A 21,921-nucleotide genomic window follows, 5' to 3' on the forward strand; every position below is an offset into this window, starting at 1 on the left:
ACGTACATCTTTAACAGCCTGTGAATAGCAAGTAGGAATAGATATGCTAGAGAGTGTGGCAGTCAGAGAAGTATGTGAGGAATCATACCTGTCTGGTGAATATCTATCTAGTGCTCGAGATATTCGACCAGAACGTCGTGGTTCAACCGTTACAGGATCAGGTGGCGGTTCAGCATCGGGAAGGGGTGTGGGAACCTGCTGTTTGTGTTTTATGACATATACATGACCTGGTTTATAGCGTTCTATAGATTGAGGCATAATAGAAAACTTAGGAAGAGTAACAATATCATTCATGACAGGAGAAACACATGGAAACATAAACTGATTATCAAAAAATGTCGCATTCCTAGAAATGCGAAAACGATGGTTAGTGACATCATAACACAGAAATCCCTTATGAGAGTGACTATACCCCATAAACGCACATTGAACAGACTGCGCTCCAAGCTTATGCCTTTCAAATGGAGGTAAGTGAACAAAACAAACACATCCAAAAGTATGTAAATCATTATAATTAGGCTGAATTTTAAAAAGACGAAAAAAAGGAGAATCGAGATCAATAACCGTAGAAGGAAGACGATTGATCAAGAAGACAGTTGTGGAAAGAGCCTCCACCCAAAATCGGGATGGTATAGAAGCTTGAAGAAGTAAAGTGCGGGTGACATCAAGCAAATGACGATTCTTGCGTTCTGCCATCCTATTTTGTTGGGGGGTATTAGGACAAGATCGTTGAGACAAAATGCCTTTTTGTTGAAGAAATTCTTGAAACTCACGAGACATGTACTCACCACCAGAATCAGAGCGAAATTTTTTAACATTTTCATGAAATTGAGTTTCAACATATGTTAGAAATTTCTTAAACATAGAAAACACTTCAGATTTAGACCGAAGAAAATATATCCAAGTAAAACGACTATAATCATCAATAAATGTGACAAAATATTTATAGCGAGCATGAGAAACTACAGGAGACATACCCCATACATCACTATGAATCATTTCAAAACAAGAGGAAGCCCTATAAGCACCAGACGAAAAAGGAAGTGTTTTACTTTTAGCTAATTTGCAAACAGAACATGAAAGAGAGGCATTAGAAACAACATTTTTATTTCCCAATAAACCATTTTTAAATAAATGAGATAAAACAGCAGAGTTAGGATGACCCAATTTTCTATGCCAATCCTCATAAGAATTCAAGACATTATTACAAACAAGAGATAAATGACTAGAAATAAACTGAAGTGGAAACAGTCTTCCCACTTTAGGCCCCTTCGCAACCCCCTTTACCGACACCTGTTCCTGCACAAGGCAACCATCACGAGAAAAATTTACATTACAATTATTATCAACCAATTGACCAACAGATAATAAATTGGAAGCAAGTCCAGGTGCTACAAACACATCCCGAAAATCAGAGTTGAGGTCACCAACATTCGTGATAGAGAGAGCATTACCATCCGCAATTTGAATTTTCTGATTACCATGGTAAAAATGTAAATTGTGCAAGTATTCAGAAGAGGCTGTCATGTGATTGGATGCACCAGAATCAAGAAACCACGAGCAGGAAACATTCGAAGACTTACCCTGAATTCCCAAGGTTGAAAGAGCGGAAAGTACCATCTGTTGGATTATTTCAGGTTGAAGAGCACCACCATTAGATGGATTGGTGATGGAAGGACCAACAGCAGAGCTTGTACTAGCAGGAAATGCTTGCACCGAACGTTGTGCTGATCGTGGAGGACGGGTGGGACAATCAGAGATAATATGGCCCCGCTGCTTGCAATAATTACAAAACTTCTTACTGCAACTCTGAGCAAAATGTCCAAATTGTTTGCAAGAGAAACATTGGACATGTCGAATATCACGACCTTTACCTCTACTCTGAGGAGCATATGCAAACATAGCAGACTCAGAAATGACAACATCGTGAGACATGGATCCTTGAGTAGCAAGACGTTGTTCCTCTCTGAGAAGTTCACCAACACATGTATCTAAAGAAGGAACAGGATTCCTATTCAGCAAAGCACCTCTGACAACCTCAAATTCTGCACGAAGCTTCATGAGAAATTGATCTCGCCTACTAGTATTGTAGACCTCTTGGACATCCGCGAGAGAACTCTTGGGAACATCAACATGTATAATAGTAGAGTGTTCTGTCCACAAATTCAAAAAACCAGAATAATATTCTTGAACAGACAGATTGCCTTGTTTGTAATTGGCAATGCCTAGCTCCAACTGAAAACGTTTGGCCGCGTTGTCTAGGTTATAGATACGCTTCAAGTAGTTCCACATTTCTTAGGCAGTGGAAAAAGATCGCAAATTATTAATCATGTGAGGATCAATAGTACCGAGAATCCAAGTGATAATCTGAGCATCTTCTATTTCCCATGCATCTAAGTCAGTTGTCTCTAACGGTGCCAAAGAGACATCGTCCAAGTGACTCCATAATCCTTTCCCTTTGACATACATCCGAAACTGGAATTCCCAAACACGATAATTCTTTCCGGTAAAACGAACACAAATATGATCTATCTCTTCGAAAGCCATAATATCAGAGATGACTTAAGAACAATTTTGTTAACGTAACAATTTTGTTAACGTGAAACAAGAAACACCAACGGAACACTGAAGAAAATACTTGCCGACACCAAATCAACACCCCAATTCAGGATACTCGCAGACACCAAAGTCAAAACCCTAATTCAGAATACTTGCCGACACCGAGTCAAAACCCTAATTCAGAATACTTGCCGACACTGATACGATAACACGATCAAAGCAAACACGATTTGTAAGCACCCGAGATTAGAATCGCAATCTTGGAAGAGATTACCGAGAACCGAGATGATTTCAATTACCGAGAAACGAGATCTACCAAGACGATTTCAAGAGCGACCCAGTGGGGTGTCGCTGAATAAAGCCAAGATTAACCTAAAACTCACAGGTTTGATCGAAAACCTACTGATACCATGTCAACAATTCTTGGCTTCATACTTTTCTCATTATTATTTCTCGTATATATAAAGGTTACAGGGCTATATCGGTAATTACACTAAATAATTACATTTAAACTAATTCCTATTCACACATAAATTGTTCTTCATCACCATCGACCTGCACTACCGTAGTCAGGTGATGTGCATACAAGTTCTCTAGGAATCAAAATCTAGTATGACATCCTCTGGTGTATTCTATCTCCTTCAAGGCATCCTCTGGCTCAACCCCCAAATAGTTCAATACCATATCTAGTGCACTAGGTCTAGTCATCATATAATGGTCTAATTATCTTCCCCTAATCGGAAGACGTAGCAAGCATTACACATAATCTAGTGTGATGGACATTTGACCATGTAGAAGATGAAAAGATGACGTCCCAGAGTGTCATCTCTCAACAAACGTTGATAACATATAATGATTAATAATAATATAACCGATCATGTATAATTCTCGCAGCCTAAATAATTGCATGGCATCATGAAACCACTGCTCCTCGCCTGCTGCTGCCTCGCAATCTTTCGACCATGGTTGATTCAATTTAAAGCATCATGGTAGTGTAAAAATGCACCATCATCAGAAAGTTTGAATAATATAACACATGTGTTTCAAATAAAAAATATAGATAAATTTTACCTCTCCATCCCACACGTGCTTGACGATAGGATCCGCTTACAGAGGCAACGTTGATGTGTCATACATGCCTCCTCCAAATTCCTCAAGAACGGCTAAACTGGAGACATGTGCATCAACCTGGATTGGTGGGGCTTCCAAGCCAACAATAGGTGACACTTGACTCCGGGATGACGAAGTCGGAGACACATGAACCCTAAAAGTTAACATATCCGCATCAAATAAATTGACACAGATGGGTCGTCGCGAGGGTCAGACTCTTTCCCTACAAACAAATGCATGTTGGGACACTCTTCTAAGATCCTCAATGGATCTTAGTTGTCAGTCATGTTACCTATAATTAAACCAGACAAACCATACAAAATAGAAAAAAAAATTAATCCTGGATGAGTGACATTCAAAATCAAACCAAATAATACAAGCAAACAAAATAGCGAAATGCACTTTTGTATTTGTCATACCCCAAAATTTGCCCACACTATTTCTCTTATACAAATACAAATCAATACACAAAGCTCCAAGACACACTCTCCTATACAAGGCTCTAAAACTAGGGTTTGGCTCACTCAAAGGAAAATCAGTGGATCAATGGCTCCAAGACATCTCGTATGGCTCAATATATCTCACATCACCCTCATGACAAGTATCAAGTCTCAATTCAAAAGATTGGTCATTCAATTGTTCAAAAAGTCAACAGTCGACTAAGTTAACCTAAAAGTCAACTGTGGTCAAAGTAAAGTCAAAACTCCTGATTTTTTGTCAAGATCCTAATATTGAAGTATCATTCACCATTTGATAAAGTATTGATCATGATTCATCAAGAAAAGTTCAGAAGTCAACAAAACCTAAAGTTTCTAAATTAGGGTTTTCATAGGAGAAAGTTAACTGAACTTTGACCAGCCATAACTTCCACATGGAACATCAGAAATTTTCCATCCAAAGCTCAATTTGAAGGAAATTAAATTCTATACAATTTTGTCTTTCACATGCCAAGTCTAAAAATGCTTCATTTGGGAGATATGGATCAAAACATTATAGGTCCTTTTCAAAAGTCAACCAAAAGTCATTTTTTTCAAAAGAGCATACAAGGAGAATGGAAAATTATTTTGACATGAGACCAAAAACATTGGTTAGAGAACTCTTCAAGGTTTCTAAAAAGTTCAAGAACTTGGAAAAATGTTGAAGTATGAGGAAATGACAAGGTGTACAAGTTCACCTATTTTCAAGGGTGTGTATAAAGAGAAAGGGTCCAAAACTCCAAATATTTCCAAATGGGCCTATTTTATTTTCATCTAATCTCTATATTAAGGTCATCCACGACCCATTGGTTCTCATATTCATTTTTTATTATTTTTATTTATTTTTATTTGAATTTAATCACTTAAATTCAAATTAAATGTAATGAAATAATAAAAATAATCAAAGATTTGATTGAGATTTAATTTCTATCAAATATTGAGGAATATTTTGACATAAAAGCAAGAGAATTTCGTGGAGAGAGAAGGAGATATGATTGGAACTAAAATAGCATGATTTGCATGATTTTTTAATCAAATATTTTCTCATCTAATCTTGGGCTCTCTTTGACCTAAATTCCAAGCATTATATATACCTAAACATCCTACAAGTAGGGGAGGACGAAAAAATAAAGGAGGAGACTAGGGTTTGAGGTTTGAAAATTTCAAAGGAAGGTGCAACAATCGTGTTCTCCATTCAAGGAGTTTCAAAGCCAAACAACCATACTATTCAACTTATGAGGTAATATTGAGCAGGTATACATGGTTTCTAAGCTTCTATAACACCTATAATACGCGCATCAATTTTCACATATTCATTCATGGTTTTGAAATTCGTATTTCATATATGGTTGCATTTTAATGTGATTTGATGAGATTTTTAAGTTTGTGATGACATTTAGAAGCTTTTAGAACCGTTGAACAGAAGCTTTGACGCACGAATCAAGTTCTACCATGGCTAGGGCATAACGAGGACGTCTCTTCGTTCTCCATATGCGGACCGTTTTAGACCATAAAAACATCACCATTGAACTCGCAATACGCTTCTTAGTGGGACTGGGTAGTCTTTGAATTCGTTTAACATGTATTTTCTAGATTTGTTTTTCGTTCAGGATTCGCTACGAATTTTCGTAGCCAAAGTGGAAGCAAACTAAGACAAAACCGTAGCTAATTTTGGCCCAGATTGGAGAAGAAGATGAATAGTGAAAAAGACTTATTGACTTGCACGTGTGGCGGCTGGGAGCGTGTTGATTGGTCTGAGTGATTGGCATGGGGGACCGGGTTTGACTTGAGTTTGAATTTCCCCTTTTAACGTGTTTTTAATATTTAATTATCTGTTTGAGATTGTTATCGTCAAGCGCGCGCATCCCATATGGCAACAGCACAAGACCTGCTATCACACAAACCTGGGTTCGAACCCAGGCATATCACCATATTTTTTCATATTTTCTTGTTCAAGGATCAGGTACACACGCGCGATGAGGGCTCATGATGCACCGTCGCCTCTCAGCCATTCAATGTTCCAAGATTCAAATCCAACGCCTACAAACTGGCAAGCCCATGGTGTACCTTCTCAGCTATACCACACAGAATCAAACAGCTAAGTTTTGCAATTTCTTTTTATTTCTAATTGCATAGCATTTCTTTTTTTGTTTATTTTTATATTATATTTCATATCTTTTCTTTATTATTATATATAAAAAAAAAATATTATATCTTTTATTTTTAAAAAACTTTTTTATAATAAATATTTATTTATTTATTTTATTACTTATTTAACTAATATACATATTTATTTTTATTATTTATAATAATTTTATTTTCGTAATTATATTTATACGTTTAATATTTAATTATATATTTTATTTTCTTATTTAAATTCGTACCCCAATCAGGGTTTACGAAGACCATGCCCTACACTGAATGTTTTTCTTCTTATGCCTTTTCAGGGTTACTATTCAAAGCATCTTCCGACAATGCACCTGATCGAACCAAAAGCTAAGTTCCGATTCAACTCTCGTTATTTATTTATTTTATATATTTAACGCAAAATTATTCTCTCCTTTTGTTTATTTTCCCTATTTTAAAATTAGGGTTTATTTTTAAATACCAATGAACTGCCTATACACTCACGCCTTGATGTTTCTTCTTTCAGTTCTTAATGGTCAGAGTCAATGCTTCAGGCAAACCTGTTCGGGGCAAATGCCAAGCTAAGTACTCTTCATTCATTTACTTTTAAATTCTTTATTCTTTTGTTTTTTAGGGTTAACCTCATTTGCCTCTGAACCGATAATGCACTCACCCCTCTGTTTATTCTTTCTTTTCCAATTTTCAGGGTTTGTCAACTGCCAAAGCTACGAGTATTGGTAACCCTAAACCCTATTTTCAATTATTACTTGTGTTAAACCTTTTTCCTTTTATTTTTATATCCCGCTGGTTTCAATTCCCCTCTCCTCCGCTGGTTGCAATTTCCCTTCCCCGTATTTGTTATATTACGTGGTTAGTAATTCTAGGGAGTGCAAGCCTGTTAATTGAGTTAGAATAACTAATTACAAGATAATTTGATTGAATTAACCACGTGATTGTTGCACACACACACACTTTTGGGGTAACCTCTCTGTTGCCTTGTTGCCTGTTGCCTTGTTGCCTGTTGCCTTGTGTTTTTGCAGAATAGCCAGTCCCTCGAATACGAGGATACCTCAACCATGTTGCCTCGATTAAAGGTCATGGTCCCTAATGATGCTGCCTTCGATACACAAATGACCTCGACCCTCGGATGTTGCCTACGAAAAAGGCTGAGGTATCTTCTGGCTGCCTACGAAATGGCTTATTCTGATCCTTGCCTTAGACTACCTGCCCTTCTATGGCATGGGACAGTCTTATGGCAAAGGATGCTTCGGTGACCCTTCAACCTCCAAACGAAAGGCTTCCTGCCCTCTTATGGCAAGGATAGACCCTTTCATTCTGAAAGGCAAAAAAAGAGACCTATCATCTGAGTTTAAGGTAATTGCCCCTAATTGCCTTGCAATGCTCAAACTTCCATTATATTCTTTCTCATAATTTTTCAAAAGGGCTACGCTCATTTACGAGCTAAAGTCCCTATCTCTTTCATCTACATTTTCTAAACAAACGAGCAAGCAAAGCAATTAAGAGCCCATGGAAAACCATGGATGCAAAGGGTGCCTTACACCTTCCCTTTGTATAAATTACCCCCCGAACTTAGATTTCTTTAAAAGGTTTTTTTCTGTTTCTTTTTGCCTTTCCGAATTTGTTTGGATAAAATAAAAGTCGGTGGCGACTCTTGCTTACCGCGACATTTTTGATCGATAAAAAGTCAGTTCACCGTATTACAGAACTGGCGACTCTGCTGGGGACTTTCTGATTAAAAGAGGGGTTACCTTAAAAGTTAGGAATCACTTAAATGTTTTCTATTGTTTGCTTTGTTTGTTTTATTTTTCAGGGGCGTTTTGGGAATTAAATGAAGGACGAATCCTATTCCCGGATTCAAGAACACTTAAGATTAGGAGTGGCATAGTCATGGCGACCTCTTTCACATATGTGGGAGATGAGTCAATATGAAGTTCACACTTGAGTTAGGACTCCATAGCATATGCACACCTTTCTCAAATGAGGGGGGTCTATGTATGTGTCTATGGGTGCGCCGGAGCTCAAGGACCTTTAGTTACCCTTAACCCATCCTGGCCTTTAGGAACGTAGTGGGGGGACTACTCTTGGCAAATGTCGAGAACTAGTCGCTACCCGATGCTACAATTCAGATAGGCCCTTTCTCAAAGTATCATTGCATGATGCGAATGTATCATGTCCGAGGGTGCTTTAGAAGGGCTGACAATTCTGGATAACTTTTAGAACCCGTTGCAGAAATCTCCTTATCCATAGAAGTACCCTTGGAAAGGACACCTGATCAGACTCCATGCAAGCCTTAAGCCAAAAATTGTGTGACTTGTTTGTGCTTGCTACTAACCTTCATTTCCTTGCAGGATTTGCTTGTAGGACATCTCGTCCTTATTACCTTATGTTACTAACCCTTCTATTTCCTTGAGGGATTTGCTTAATAGGACATTTCGTCCTTATTACCTTATGTCTCGCTTAATGCATTACATTCGCATGACATCATGACATCATAACATCACATGTTAACTAACCCTTTCAAGGATCTTAGGAATTTAAGGCGCACAAATTCAGATGCCCTTATCAAGGACTAATTTCTCATCAGGGGGCAAGAGGATTTATTTTCCTCTGGCCACATGTCTTCCAATTCAGAGATTCTACACCTATCAAGGGGCAGGAGGATTTATTTTCCTCTGGCCGTATGCCTTCTAGTTCAGAGACATCATACCTATCAAGGGGCAAGAGGATTTATTTTCCTCTAGCCATATACTTTCAAAATCAGAAGTTTCCCGAATAGAGGCGATGACCCACTCGATATGGTGAGCTTGATTCTCAAAGAAGGATGTTCCAAGACGAAAGTCAGAGTTCTTCAGACAAGGATGCGACCAATTTAATGTCTAAATATTGCAAACTAAATTTCCTAAAGATCCTTGAAAACATTGCATCTGCATTCATAACATCGCATAGCAGGTTTCTTACAATAGGTTTCTCACCTCCTCGCTGTTTATTTCAGCATCATGAATCTCGAGCAATTAGTCAAAAATCTTCAGGCTCAGAACAATTAGTTCCAAAAAATAATCTTTCACTTGGCCAAGGGGCAAGAAGAATTGAAGGCACTTCTGATAGAGAAAGAGAAGAATCAATATAAGCATCAAGGTGGTCAAGATAATCAGAGATCCAAGCCTAAGAGGTCCTTTACTCCATTACATATACCGCTGTCTCAAGTTCCCCAACAACTGCTCAATCAGAACTTGATAACTCTATTGCCTCCATATTCATTTCCTACCAACCCCACCCCTGGGTATAAGTACCATGCGAGATGCGCTTATCATTCGAATAGTCCTGGTCACGATACAAAGAATTGCTGGCAATTGAAGCACAAGATCCAAGACTTAATCGATGAAAAGATCATTGACTTCAATTCACCTGAGGAACTCCACTTGACTAATGTTGTGCACAATCAGAAAGGTCGCAATGAACACAACCAAACTGTGGGGACAATTCTGATCTCTACACCAGTTCCACAACAAAGACACAAGTCAGATGCACCTAGACGTCAATTCACAAAGATCAATATGTCGCTAGCTCAAGCTTTACAACATCTGCTAAAGGCAAATTCGATCACCCTAAGGGATCCTCCTAAGAATCCTAACACCTCTGCTCCTAGTTATAAGCCCAATGCGAGGTGCGTTTATCATTCTAATAGTCCTGGACATGACACAGAGAATTGTTGGCCGTTGAAGAACAAGATTCAAGACATGATCGACGCTGGAGAAATTGAATTCAACCATCCGAGAACTCCTGTGGTGATCACCGCTCCTATGCCTAGTCACGACAAGACTGATTAATGTCTAAGTGGATGAACTTTTAATCATTAGATTTACTTTCATGCGCAAATTTTATTCTGTTTGTTTAAACATTCGAATCATGATAGACATTATCTGTTTTAATAATTATCATCAGTGCATTGCATATGTTTGTCTTGAATACATTATGTCGTTATCACTCATTTTAAATTACATACTTTGCATATGTCTTGTGTTTATTCAACTCCTGCTAAGCTGTAAGCCTTTTGAGGGAGGATGACGAGAACGATACCGCAACCTCATATAGTATGCTTTTGAACAGACTATGCTGATGATGTACAGGCATTGTTTCAATTCCTAAACAGTGGAGATATAAGGATGTTAATCCCTCGTCAACCCCTTTGAGCCTAAGGAGTAGAAGTTTTTTTGCTACTAATTAAAAACCTTGATCATAACCTGGGGCAGGGTAGTTCTCAGTTAATTTGGCTGTGCATTCTATTTTAAGAGAATCACTCAGTACACCTTTCAACAAAGGTCTCAATCACAAGCGTTCATCCGCACACATCAAAGAAGTGTTGGAGACACCAATCAAAAGACAACGACGGTTCATCAATCATCAAATAAGGCAGTCAATATCTTTCAAAAAGAAAAAAAAATGAAAAAACATATATACAATGAAAAGCCTGCTAAGTCAAAAAGAAGACTTAGGCAAAAATCAAGGCATCCCGCTGACTGTAAGCTCAAGATGGACAGTTCAGGCAAAAGTTAGGGATATCAAAAAAAAAAAAAAAATGAAAACAGAGAAGTCAATAAATTCTTGAACAACACAATGTTGTGACTACCAAAAGGAAGAAGTGACTGCCATCTCAAAAGATCTCTTTGATTATGAACCATCATCGTTATCAAAAGTGCAAATCCAAAAGTCTCCTGGAACCTGAATGCATAAGTTGAATTAACCGAGCTTAAGACTGAAGATCATCACGAAGAGGGGGGATAAATAAACTTTGAGCCTTTATCCTTTGTTTCTTAAACCGTGAACCAAGCCACGTTACAACCCTTGAAAGTCCTAATTGAAGCATGGTTAGTTCGAAAGCATACTGTCACCAAAAAAGGGTATCCCGACTCCTTAAGGTTTACTACAAATGTTAAGTTGATATCCTGTTTTTACAAACAAACATTATTACAAATATCTTTTTTTTTTTTTTTTTTTTTTTACAAGTGTCGTGTTTTTGCATCTCATGTTTTAAAGGTTTTTCAAAAATTCAAGACAAACGTATGCATTGCATCTCATGAATTCATTATTAAACATATTCTGCTACATAATTTCAAATGTTAGCATCAGAAAGAACTTGCACATGGTACAACTAATGACTAAAAGTTATCCCGACAGACAAGACTACTCCGAGAAGCAATGTCTCTACGTATACAAGGGGCATGACAGGTTCTCCCCATTCAATCTGGGGCAATCAAGTCAAGATCCCAAGAATCTTTCAAATGCCAAAAAGCCAAAGGCATACATTCCAAGTGGGTTTCAAACTATTTCCCGATCAATCTGGGGCAATCAAGTCAAGATTCCGAGAATCTCTCAAGGATGCCAAAATAATCAGGGGCATGCATCCAAGTAAATCTGAACCTATTTCCAATCAACATGGGGCATTGTTATGGGCCTATGATTACGAGGGGCATGACGCCCATAGTTCATATCTCGTAAAGTCCTCGCGAGGCGAGTCTTTCCACAGTTCCTACTAACTGGGGCAAATCTATGCAAGTCCAGTTTGACCTCTTGATCAACATTCAGTGGCATGTCCTAATTAAAATCCAGGAATGGTAGGTACTATAATACTGGGGGCAACATTCAAGACATCTGCGTCTTCCTACAAAGCTGATTTTGCAAGATCATATCCCCACAGAGTAATCACTAAGAAGATACCTTCAAATACTCTCGTCCCGACAAAGACATGGCTCCCCAACAGAGCTCACATCTTCAACACTACCGGTCATCCAACATGTTGCTCTTCTCCAACATGGTTTATTAATATCTCCAAATCAGGGTCCATCTAATTACTGATCATCCCCAAGCAGAAATCATGAATCCCCAGTTGAGCATCTCCAAGACGAAACCAGATATCAAAACTACAACGAAACAGAGACTTACTTTCCCAGTCAAGACCACATCATAAAGCATAGTTCATAAACCATATTCACATTCATACCTTGCATACATTACCTCATAAAAATCCATACATAACATACGAAGCTTCTCGTCTATTTTAAGAGACTCATTATGTAATCCATGCATCATGACATTGCATAAATTTAATCTTACCTTCTGCAGAATACAGGTACAGACAAACGAACGAAAACTCCAACTTTCCAAGGTCTAATTCATCTACCACGAACGGTAATGACACGATCATTTCCAAGGTCTAATTCAGCTACTACGAACGGTACTGACACGATCATTTCCAAGATCTAATTCAGCTACTACGAATGGTACGGACACGATCAACGCTCGAAGATCTAATTCATTTACCACGAACGGTAATGACACGATCACTTTCAAAAGATCTAATTCATTTACCACGAACGGTAATGACACGATCGTTTTCAAAGATCTAATTAAGTTACTACGAACGGTACTGACACGGTCAACTCTCAGAGATCTAATTCTATCATCACGAACGGGGTAGACACGATCACTGACCTTCCCAATCTAATTCAGTTACTACGAACAGTGCTGACACGACAAGAGAATCTAATTCTATCATCACGAACGATGTAGACATAATTATCTCTCCAAGATCTAATTCGGTTACTACGAACGGTGCTGACACGATCGACCTTCAAAGATCTAATTCTATCATCACGAACGGTGTAGACACGATCATCTTCCAAAGTCTAATTCAGTTACTACGAACGGTGCTGACACGACCAACTCTCCAAAAATCTAATTCATCTACTATACGATCAACATTCAAACAACTACTTCTTAAACACTTCAGTCTCGACATCTGGATGGCATCTTTAAGCCCATCTCCAACAAATATTCCTCAATACAAAAAAGTTCAGCCTAACGCACGGTTTTCCAGACATCTGAGGATGCAATTTGGATTAGTCTAACGCACGACTTATCCATCAACCTAACGCACGGTTTTCCAGACATCTGAGGATGCAATTGAGAATAATCTAACGCACGATCTATTCTTCGACCTAACGCACGGTTTTCCAGACATCTGAGGATGCAATTGAGAATAATCTAACGCACGATTTATTCTTCGACCTAACGCACAGTTTTCCAGACATCTGAGGATGCAATTGAGAATAGTCCAACGCACGGTTTATTCTTCGACCTAACGCACGGTTTTCCAGACATCTGAGGATGCAATTTGGATCTGGTCTAACATACGACATATCCTTCAGCCTAACGCACTGTTTTCTAGACATATGCTGATGCAAACTAGACCCAGTCTAACGTTCGACTCAACCTAAGTCTTTTCCTCATAAACAGTCTAACGTACGACACATTCTGACTCTCAAGTATATCAAGTCTGATGGCATCTTCAAGCCCATCTCAATCATACATCTTCTCCAAACACCTAGATGGCATCTTTAATCCCATCTCCAATAAACCTTTTTTCTCAAGGCCTGAATGGCATCTTTTCCCTACTTCAGCAAGGGCAAATTTCTGGGCATTCTAGTGTTCAATCCTCTTCTACCCTCAGATTCCGATTGGCATACAAACCACTCTACATCTTCAGGTTTAAGAAAATTGAACAGGGGCAGCTGTCATACCCCAAAATTTGCCCACACTATTTCTCTTATACAAATACAAATCAATACACAAAGCTCCAAGACACACTCTCCTATACAAGGCTCTAAAACTAGGGTTTGGCTCACTCAAAGGAAAATCAGTGGATCAATGGCTCCAAGACATCTCGTATGGCTCAATATATCTCACATCACCCTCATGACAAGTATCAAGTCTCAATTCAAAAGATTGGTCATTCAATTGTTCAAAAAGTCAACAGTCGACTAAGTTAACCTAAAAGTCAACTGTGGTCAAAGTAAAGTCAAAACTCCTGATTTTTTGTCAAGATCCTAATATTGAAGTATCATTCACCATTTGATAAAGTATTGATCATGATTCATCAAGAAAAGTTCAGAAGTCAACAAAACCTAAAGTTTCTAAATTAGGGTTTTCATAGGAGAAAGTCAACTGAACTTTGACCAGCCATAACTTCCACATGGAACATCATAAATTTTCCATCCAAAGCTCAATTTGAAGGAAATTAAATTCTATACAATTTTGTCTTTCACATGCCAAGTCTAAAAATGCTTCATTTGGGAGATATGGATCAAAACATTATAGGTCCTTTTCAAAAGTCAACCAAAAGTCATTTTTTTCAAAAGAGCATACAAGGAGAATGGAAAATTATTTTGACATGAGACCAAAAACATTGGTTAGAGAACTCTTCAAGGTTTCTAAAAAGTTCAAGAACTTGGAAAAATGTTGAAGTATGAGGAAATGACAAGGTGTACAAGTTCACCTATTTTCAAGGGTGTGTATAAAGAGAAAGGGTCCAAAACTCCAAATATTTCCAAATGGGCCTATTTTATTTTCATCTAATCTCTATATTAAGGTCATCCACGACCCATTGGTTCTCATATTCATTTTTTATTATTTTTATTTATTTTTATTTGAATTTAATCACTTAAATTCAAATTAAATGTAATGAAATAATAAAAATAATCAAAGATTTGATTGAGATTTAATTTCTATCAAATATTGAGGAATATTTTGACATAAAAGCAAGAGAATTTCGTGGAGAGAGAAGGAGATATGATTGGAACTAAAATAGCATGATTTGCATGATTTTTTAATCAAATATTTTCTCATCTAATCTTGGGCTCTCTTTGACCTAAATTCCAAGCATTATATATACCTAAACATCCTACAAGTAGGGGAGGACGAAAAAATAAAGGAGGAGACTAGGGTTTGAGGTTTGAAAATTTCAAAGGAAGGTGCAACAATCGTGTTCTCCATTCAAGGAGTTTCAAAGCCAAACAACCATACTATTCAACTTATGAGGTAATATTGAGCAGGTATACATGGTTTCTAAGCTTCTATAACACCTATAATACGCGCATCAATTTTCACATATTCATTCATGGTTTTGAAATTCGTATTTCATATATGGTTGCATTTTAATGTGATTTGATGAGATTTTTAAGTTTGTGATGACATTTAGAAGCTTTTAGAACCGTTGAACAGAAGCTTTGACGCACGAATCAAGTTCTACCATGGCTAGGGCATAACGAGGACGTCTCTTCGTTCTCCATATGCGGACCGTTTTAGACCATAAAAACATCACCATTGAACTCGCAATACGCTTCTTAGTGGGACTGGGTAGTCTTTGAATTCGTTTAACATGTATTTTCTAGATTTGTTTTTCGTTCAGGATTCGCTACGAATTTTCGTAGCCAAAGTGGAAGCAAACTAAGACAAAACCGTAGCTAATTTTGGCCCAGATTGGAGAAGAAGATGAATAGTGAAAAAGACTTATTGACTTGCACGTGTGGCGGCTGGGAGCGTGTTGATTGGTCTGAGTGATTGGCATGGGGGACCGGGTTTGACTTGAGTTTGAATTTCCCCTTTTAACGTGTTTTTAATATTTAATTATCTGTTTGAGATTGTTATCGTCAAGCGCGCGCATCCCATATGGCAATAGCACAAGACCTGCTATCACACAAACCTGGGTTCGAACCCAGGCATATCACCATATTTTTTCATATTTTCTTGTTCAAGGATCAGGTACACACGCGCGATGAGGGCTCATGATGCACCGTCGCCTCTCAGCCATTCAATGTTCCAAGATTCAAATCCAACGCCTACAAACTGGCAAGCCCATGGTGTACCTTCTCAGCTATACCACACAGAATCAAACAGCTAAGTTTTGCAATTTCTTTTTATTTCTAATTGCATAGCATTTCTTTTTTTGTTTATTTTTATATTATATTTCATATCTTTTCTTTATTATTATATATAAAAAAAAAATATTATATCTTTTATTTTTAAAAAACTTTTTTATAATAAATATTTATTTATTTATTTTATTACTTATTTAACTAATATACATATTTATTTTTATTATTTATAATAATTTTATTTTCGTAATTATATTTATACGTTTAATATTTAATTATATATTTTATTTTCTTATTTAAATTCGTACCCCAATCAGGGTTTACGAAGACCATGCCCTACACTGAATGTTTTTCTTCTTATGCCTTTTCAGGGTTACTATTCAAAGCATCTTCCGACAATGCACCTGATCGAACCAAAAGCTAAGTTCCGATTCAACTCTCGTTATTTATTTATTTTATATATTTAACGCAAAATTATTCTCTCCTTTTGTTTATTTTCCCTATTTTAAAATTAGGGTTTATTTTTAAATACCAATGAACTGCCTATACACTCACGCCTTGATGTTTCTTCTTTCAGTTCTTAATGGTCAGAGTCAATGCTTCAGGCAAACCTGTTCGGGGCAAATGCCAAGCTAAGTACTCTTCATTCATTTACTTTTAAATTCTTTATTCTTTTGTTTTTTAGGGTTAACCTCATTTGCCTCTGAACCGATAATGCACTCACCCCTCTGTTTATTCTTTCTTTTCCAATTTTCAGGGTTTGTCAACTGCCAAAGCTACGAGTATTGGTAACCCTAAACCCTATTTTCAATTATTACTTGTGTTAAACCTTTTTCCTTTTATTTTTATATCCCGCTGGTTTCAATTCCCCTCTCCTCCGCTGGTTGCAATTTCCCTTCCCCGTATTTGTTATATTACGTGGTTAGTAATTCTAGGGAGTGCAAGCCTGTTAATTGAGTTAGAATAACTAATTACAAGATAATTTGATTGAATTAACCACGTGATTGTTGCACACACACACACTTTTGGGGTAACCTCTCTGTTGCCTTGTTGCCTGTTGCCTTGTTGCCTGTTGCCTTGTGTTTTTGCAGAATAGCCAGTCCCTCGAATACGAGGATACCTCAACCATGTTGCCTCGATTAAAGGTCATGGTCCCTAATGATGCTGCCTTCGATACACAAATGACCTCGACCCTCGGATGTTGCCTACGAAAAAGGCTGAGGTATCTTCTGGCTGCCTACGAAATGGCTTATTCTGATCCTTGCCTTAGACTACCTGCCCTTCTATGGCATGGGACAGTCTTATGGCAAAGGATGCTTCGGTGACCCTTCAACCTCCAAACGAAAGGCTTCCTGCCCTCTTATGGCAAGGATAGACCCTTTCATTCTGAAAGGCAAAAAAAGAGACCTATCATCTGAGTTTAAGGTAATTGCCCCTAATTGCCTTGCAATGCTCAAACTTCCATTATATTCTTTCTCATAATTTTTCAAAAGGGCTACGCTCATTTACGAGCTAAAGTCCCTATCTCTTTCATCTACATTTTCTAAACAAACGAGCAAGCAAAGCAATTAAGAGCCCATGGAAAACCATGGATGCAAAGGGTGCCTTACACCTTCCCTTTGTATAAATTACCCCCCGAACTTAGATTTCTTTAAAAGGTTTTTTTCTGTTTCTTTTTGCCTTTCCGAATTTGTTTGGATAAAATAAAAGTCGGTGGCGACTCTTGCTTACCGCGACATTTTTGATCGATAAAAAGTCAGTTCACCGTATTACAGTATTCTTTGAAAATTAAATTATAAAATAATACGAAAGTGCATTTCCGTAGTTACCTGCAACTCAGAAAAGCGAAAATGGCAGAAACGCAGGGAAACCAAAAAGGAAAAAAAAACACATTGCTTAGTTATACTACCTAACAATGGATACAAATACTTATATACTTAATGTCCGTATTTCCAAATGCATGTATAGAAAATCAAATGTCAAAAAAATTTGAATTCAAAAACTTACCAAATGTCTAGTTGATGTTGAGCACTTCGATTGATCGGAAGTTGATAGTAGAGATTAACAAACTACATGGATTGAATGAAGTAGAAAGGAACCTTGGATTGGAAAAAAAAATTGAAAGTGAGGAATGGAAGTGAGAAGGGTTTTAAAGTGTTTTTGTTATAAATGAGAAAGGGCGAAGGATCTAGCGTGTATTTGATTAAAACCCCATCCGAAAATGCACTTCCACAAGTTATACGAAGATACATTAATTTTTAGTAAAAAATGAGGGCATGACTTACTTACGAATGGATTGAGTGTGGACTGGAGAGAATCTGGAAGTACATTTCTGAATTCTAAAGTCAGTTTTGATTTTTCAAAAATGTATCATGAGGACCCGTAAGGGTGGGAGAAGTAATCCTCCTAAAATAAGGGAGACCAATATCCTTATGGACTACATTCCACCAAGTAAAGTTTTGAACTTTCAACCCAATGTTTGCAAGACTATCCTCACATTAGTTTTCTTCTCTAGAAATGTGAGTGGCCATAAACGACATGGATCTAGTGACATGTAAAACATTGATCCGTCTGTTTCTTATTCTCCAAGGCACCATAGAAGGTTTACTAATAGCCATTATCACTAGATTTGAATTAGACTCAAATCAGAAATGAGACCATTTTTTGGAATTGGCAATCTCAATAGCTAAAATAGTCCTAGTCAGCTTTCAAGAAAAGGATTGCCATCACTAATATTCATGACAAATCTGCCTAAGTGTTGCACATGCAACTATACCTGGCATATCAATGGAGGTCTCATAAGTGTTGCACTTGATCTAGTTCAGAGGCGGAGGATGCCAAATAAACTCCTTGATTACATGAGTGTTTGGAGGATGAACCTTGATCTTTAAGTTCTTCAGGATGTTGAATTCCATCATAGAGTTAGATGCAATCTTCAAAGTGACATTTCTAGAGAAAGCCACACCTGTAATGATAGTGGAGACATGAGACTTCCGACAAGTGTTTCTATTCACGAGCCTTTCTCGGTTTGTAGCTAATCATATATCATTCATTGTGTTGATTATGGAAACCAGAACCACTACTTTGCATTGAGAAGACAAAGTTATACTTAACAAAGACCAGAAAGCATCTATGTTATGTGATTGTGGGATTGTGATTTCATCATCCAGGTAAAAATCTCGGTTTGGTTCGTGGTTAGTCCGTTGAAATCTCGAGTTAGTTCGGAGGATATCCAACTAAAAACTCCAACTTGGTTCAAGGTCAACCTCTTTGAAATCTCAGTTTGGCTTAGAGACTAACCGCTCGAAACTCTGTTCGTTGTTTAGCGTGAAGACTAATCGTTTCATTTTTCAGTTTGTTGTTTGGTTGAAAGTTAATTTAGAACTTCACTTTCTTTGTATATAGAAATTTGTGGGTTTAACCTTCTAAAAGCTCTCAAACATTATTGGATACTAAGAAGATCAATTCTTTGGGAGAGGAATATGTCACTTCTTTAAGGCCGAACCTCTATAAATATCCGGTGTTCTATCTCTTCTCTTAACTCTTTTGTTTTTCACTTCATTTACGTTGCATAGTCAAACGTTTTGATTAAAATGTTTTCAAATTCTGTTTTAGAAGATAATTTTGTTTTGAATCACCGGTTTTCAAACCTCCACAATTCAACCCCTTTTTGTATATAGAGTCATATGTTCAATAAAACCGATAGACTACGGATGAATTTTTAAAATCAAGTTTCAAGTTAATGGCTTAGTGGAAAGATTTAAGGCATGATTAGTAGGCAAAGATTACAACCAAATTAAAGGCTTGAACTACATTGGCACATATTCACTAGTGGCCAACTAACCACTATAATACTTGTTATTGCTATTAATTATATCAATAACTATTTTATTCATCAATTGAATACAAATAATGCTTTCCCACATGACATAAACCCTTTAAAATCAAATTATGTGTGCAAACTCAATAAATCCTTATACGACCTTAAGCAGGCTAGCAGAAATTGGTAAGAGAAGCTCATATCCACCCTTCAAGTTAGTTTACTCAAATTGATATATTTTTTCACTAAATTGCTTCTTCCTCAACCATTTCACCTTCTTTTATCTAAGTTGGGGATGATCAACATCTATCCTCCAACTTGTGGAGTGATAGCACACCATGAGATAGTTACAAGTTAGTTATTTAAATAAGTAACTTGTAGCACAAGCTTTTCATATATAGATAGTTAGTTACTTAAGGTTAGTTAGAAGTTAGTTGGAAGCTTTGATCCTATGTTTACACCCTTAGGCTGTAGCGTATATACCCTCCTTCATCTATAAGTATCAGTTGGAATTCACATTTTACATTTAATAAAGTTGAGAAGCTTTGTTCATAGTACTATGTGTTGTGTGAGATTAATTAAAGACATCCCAAATTGCCTACAAAGTCGGACCATTGATTGTTTATCATGATTATACCACATTACATGGCCTAATACGTCTATGCTTTGAGGATAAAAATAGTAAAAGAACCTCAGATGAAAACAGAATCACTCACACAACACAAAACATAAAAAATTACAACAAAATCAACAATTTGACATCCACCTTATAGAACAACTCCACCAACCAACGCCATTCCAAGAACAACAACATTCACACACATCACCACAGCCCCTGCCTTAGAAGCTTCCGTCGGCAAAACCTTCCCATCACTATCATCGCTACCAGTACTACTACCATCATCTACCGCAGAAGAATTAGTTTTTCCAGCCTTAGGCAACCCTTTACCAGGCGCTGGGGCTAACGCCGGAGCTTTAGCTGGAAGAACAAGATCAAGAGGAAGAAGAACCTTATCAACCTGATAAATAGCCAGTTTGCTATCAGTATAAACCGTTCCTGTAACAGAAGCATTAACTGCGCCGGTAGCCATACTGACTTGGTTTCCACCGTAAGTAGTGACGTTCAGTTGAAGCCTAGCATCATCACCGGCTTGTGTTTGAACAGGGTTGGTCAAGGTATCAAAGTTTGAGATTGAAATAAATGAAGCTAGAGTGTGAAATTGTAGGAGTTCAACTTTTTGTCTATCAGATAGAGAGTTTAAGAATCCTGCTCTGAGTTTGGAAAAATCACTGTCTTCTGGTGCAAAAATTGTCAAACCTCCTGAGCCTGAGGATGATACTAGCTGTGAGTTGAGTTGGTTGATTAATTGTGTTGTTTTGAGAAGACGAATTAGGACGGAAAATCTCTTTGCTTTTTGGAGGATGCTGATTATATCAATGGTGGGTCCTTTTGGGATGAGGGGTGATGGTGCACCAGTTGGTGTTGTTGGTACAAGTGGAACTGTGTTTAGTCCTGGTGATGGTGCTGTTGCAGTTGTTCCTGGTAATGGCGGTGATGCTGTGGTTGATGGTAAGGGTGGTGATGATGTTGTTGTAGGGGGTTGAATTGGGGAGAGTTGGGCTAAAGAGGTGGTGGTGTAGAAAGTAATTGCCAGAAGGAATAAGGTTGAGATGAGAGATTGTTGCATGATGTTATTCATTTTAGGCAGCTTTTGAAGTGTTGTTATGAAATTGTGATGTGAGAAAATAGTACTAGTACAGGACACTAGTGCTTATATTGTTGCTTGGTGTGGTGTGAAGAAATAGGAATAAAGGGTTTCCTTTTTATAATAAAGGGGGTGAAATTAATGATTGGTTTATTAGGTGTTGTGTTTTGCTCAGCAAGGTGTATCTTCTTTGCATGTCATGAAGGTGGTGCGTCATGATAGTATGATAAGTGGTGAGGGAAGTAAGATTTGTTAATGGTATTAGGAAGTGTTGCAAATCAAGGTGTGGTATAAAACGTAGTATATACATGAAATGGAACTATTTGATTACACATCATTGTTACAACTTTCAATCAGTTGGATGCACTTTTATTTAAAGATAAAAGTATGGT

The 21,921-nt window shown here is 37.4% G+C and overlaps 1 protein-coding gene across 1 annotated transcript; it reads right to left on the bottom strand.

Annotated features, from left to right (window-relative positions):
- Positions 1-20,322: 20,322 nt before the first annotated feature.
- On the bottom strand, positions 20,323-21,689 carry LOC131607880 (fasciclin-like arabinogalactan protein 11). The gene has a single exon (XM_058879833.1). It carries the CDS (start codon positions 21,521-21,523, stop codon positions 20,591-20,593), a length of 933 nt encoding a protein of 310 aa, XP_058735816.1. The 5' UTR covers positions 21,524-21,689; the 3' UTR covers positions 20,323-20,590.
- Between the last annotated feature and the right edge of the window lie 232 nt (positions 21,690-21,921).

This window comes from Vicia villosa, linkage group LG5, assembly GCF_029867415.1.
Source record: "Vicia villosa cultivar HV-30 ecotype Madison, WI linkage group LG5, Vvil1.0, whole genome shotgun sequence".
NCBI classification, from domain to species: domain Eukaryota; kingdom Viridiplantae; phylum Streptophyta; class Magnoliopsida; order Fabales; family Fabaceae; genus Vicia; species Vicia villosa.

Excerpts from the sequence above, each read along its gene's own strand:
- LOC131607880 (XM_058879833.1), bottom strand. The coding sequence starts at position 21,523 with ATGAATAACATCATGCAACAATCTCTCATCTCAACCTTATTCCTTCTG.